The sequence below is a fragment of the Spinacia oleracea genome, chromosome 4 (genome assembly GCF_020520425.1).
Source record: "Spinacia oleracea cultivar Varoflay chromosome 4, BTI_SOV_V1, whole genome shotgun sequence".
In the NCBI taxonomy this organism is placed as follows: domain Eukaryota; kingdom Viridiplantae; phylum Streptophyta; class Magnoliopsida; order Caryophyllales; family Amaranthaceae; genus Spinacia; species Spinacia oleracea.
In genome coordinates, this window is record NC_079490.1 from 14,191,792 (window position 1) to 14,195,055 (window position 3,264).

The 3,264-nt window shown below is 47.7% G+C and overlaps 1 protein-coding gene across 1 annotated transcript; it reads right to left on the reverse strand.

Moving 5' to 3' along the window:
* Nucleotides 1-1,484: 1,484 nt before the first annotated feature.
* Nucleotides 1,485-2,945, reverse strand: LOC130471338 (uncharacterized). Its single transcript, XM_056841396.1, has one exon. The coding sequence runs from the start codon at nt 2,943-2,945 to the stop codon at nt 1,485-1,487; it is 1,461 nt and encodes a 486-aa protein (XP_056697374.1).
* Nucleotides 2,946-3,264: the final 319 nt, after the last annotated feature.

Sequence of the window (3,264 nt, forward strand, 5' to 3'; positions counted from 1 at the left end):
GGTGACTTTTTAGAGCTTCAAAAGCCTCTTGCTCTGCCGGCCCCCATTTGAATTTCTTGTTTTGCCTCAAGGTTGTGAAGAAGGGCATTTGCTTATCTGCCGACTTGCTCACAAATCTGTTTAAGGCGGCCATTTTTCCTGTCAACCGCTGTATGTCTTTTACGCTTTTGGGTTGCGGCAGACTGATGATTGCTTCTACTTTTTCGGGGTTAGCGTCTATGCCACGCTCGCTGACCAAGAAACCCAGGAATTTTTCCGACCTTACTCCGAAGACGCATTTTTTTGGGTTTAATTTCATCCTGTATTTTCTCAAAGTTTCAAAAGTTTCTCGGAGATCGTTAACATGATCCTCCTCTTTCCGGCTTTTTACGATAGAGTCATTTACATAGACCTCCATGTTTCTGCCTTTTTGGTCGGCAAACACCTTGTCGACCAGCCTTTGATACGTTGCCCCTGCATTTTTCAACCCGAATGGCATCGCCTTATAACAGAAAACTCCTGCATCCGTGATAAAAGCCGCCTTCTTCCTGTCTGATTTATGCAGGCTGACCTGATGATACCCTGAGAAAGCATCTAGGAAACTGAGCATTGCATGGCCGCTAGTAGAGTCTACCAGCCTATCAATCCGTGGTAGTGGGTAGAAATCTTTCGGACATGCTCTGTTAAGGTTGGTGAAATCTACACACATTCTCCATGACCCACTCGGCCTTTTTACCATTACTACATTTGCCAACCATTCAGGGTAGTCACATGACTCAATAAAACCTGCCGCCAGCAGTTTATCCACCTCTTCTTGTATTGCTGCCATTTTTTCCGTGGAGAAATTACGTTTTCTCTGCCGTACAGGCCTAACATTTATGTCGGCGTTTAACCGGTGGACCATTATCTCTGGATCGATACCTGGCATCTCATCCGCTGAGAATGCGAAGATGTCCGCGTGCTCCCTCAGCAAGCTTATGAGGTTGACCTTCATGTCACTCCCCATTTCTGTACCGATCACGACTGTTCTATCCATATTTCCAACCTCCAGCTCGATATTTTCTGTCAGACCATCTGGCATTGGTCTTGGTGCTGATACCGGCCTCTCATCAAAGTGTTCCATGTTCAGGTCAGTTCGACCTCTTTTTGCGCAGTTCTTCTTTTTTGGCAGTTGTTCTTGTCTTGCCGGCTTAGTAGTCAAGTGTACCTCTTGCCTTGTCGGCTCAGTAGTCAAGTTTACTTCTGGGACCATTCTTCCCGGTGTTCTCAAAGCAGTCAAGTAACAGGATCTTGCCGCCAACTGACTTCCCCTTATCTTTGCCGGCCTTTTCAGGTTCGACATGTATATCATTGTCAAGTGATAGGTGGAGACTACCGCCTGCACGTCATGTATGAATGGGCGACCGATGATCACATTGTAGGCCGCTGGTACTTTAATGATTAGGAAATCCACCATTAGATCTCGCATTTCAGATCCTTCTCCGATTTTCACCGGCAGCCGTATACTACCCTCTGGGTACAGATCCTGAGAAACCGATTACTGGGTAGTTCACCCTTTGAAGCTCGTCCTCTGGTATGTGCAATTGTTTGAAGGCTTCCCAGAAGATGATGTTTGCTGAGCTGCCACCGTCTACCAGTACTCTGTTCACATCGGCATTTGCTATATCGATTGTAAGAACTAGCGGGTCATCATGCGGGAAAATGATGCATCTGCAATCCGATTCCGAGAACGTCATCACTGGTATGCTGGGTGGCTTAGGCCACACTCTTGTGTTATGATAGTTTACCATGTGCCTGTGTTCCTCCAAACTTCTACTGGCGCCGCTTATTGTCCCTCCGTGGACTGGACCGCCAGAAATTACATACACGGGTGGTTTTTTCCCGCCATCCCTCTGTTCTTCTCTGGCACTGGTTTCCGGCTGTTTTTGCTCGATTCTAGGTGGCTGATATGGCTGTTGGATTCTAGGGTATTGTTGTTGGTTTTGCTGTTGTGGCCGGTATGAATTGGCAGGGTTTCCCCCCACCGAGTTGTTGTTACCATTTCCTTGCCTCGCCCTATACTGTGAAAAATACCCCTTTCTGACCATATCCTCAATGTTGTCTTTGAGGTCTCTGCAGTCCTCTGTTAGGTGGCCGTACTCATTATGGAAGTCACAAAATTTCTTGACATTCCTTTCCCTACTCTGCATTGGTGGCGGCCTTCTCCAGCCGTCCATCTTGTTGTTTATGTTGTAAATTGCCGTCCGCGGTGTGTTCAGCGGAGTGTAGTTATCAAAGAGTCCTCTGGCCTCCCTTCTGTCTTGCCGGGGTTTCTGCCCCTGTGGATTGGCATTTCTGTTATTCTGGTTTCTCTGGCTTGCCCCTTTCTGATTATTGTTCTGATGAAAATTGTTTCCTCCTTTTCCCGCCTGGGGGTTATAGCCTGGATTGTACCCGACATTTCCGCCGGTTGCCACTACCACATTGGAGATCTTCATCATTTCATCCCCCCTGATGTACTCATTGGCCTTGTGCAGGACGTCGCCCAGATTAGTGTATGATTTCCGGCTGAGGTATTTCTTGAATTCGCACTCTTGCATTCCCCTCATCAGAGCCAGAACAGCAACCTCCTGCTGCAAATTGGGAATAGTGATTGATTCGTTGTTAAAGCGGGTGAGATAATCTCTTAACGGATCTCTATCTCTTTGAGCAAACGACATCAACTCTCCCGACGATTTCTTTCTCTTCTGTTTGCTCACAAATCGTGACAAAAACGACGCATGCAACTGTCGAAAACTGTAAATGGAGTGTGCCTCTATGGACTTATACCAGCTTGCTGCAACTCCTAAGAGTGTGGATGGGAATACTTTGCACCACATGACGTCAGAATCTGTGTACAGCATCATGTGCTGTTCGAATGTGGTGCAGTGATCCTCCGGATCCGTCGTCCCATCGTATCTCCCTGTCGGGATTTTTATCCTTTCCATCCTTTCTTCTAGGATTTCCCGGCACAGAGGAGAATCCTTTGGCTGGATTGTCTGCCGTCTGGCTATCTGTAGAACCGACGCTCTTCGCTCATATTCTGCGGTTGGGACTTGCTCTGTTTCAGGCCATTCTGTTTCCGCCGGATCCGAGCGCTTTCTTTTTCTGGGGTGTTTTCTTGATTCAGGGCGGTTAGGAGATCCCTAACGGGTAACTGGGGAATCGCCGACCTGGTCTTTCTTAGACTGCCGACTGAGCCTGACTGCTGCGAGGATGGTAGCTCTGACAAAGCGGCCATCACCGCTGACAGTGTTTTCAATTGTT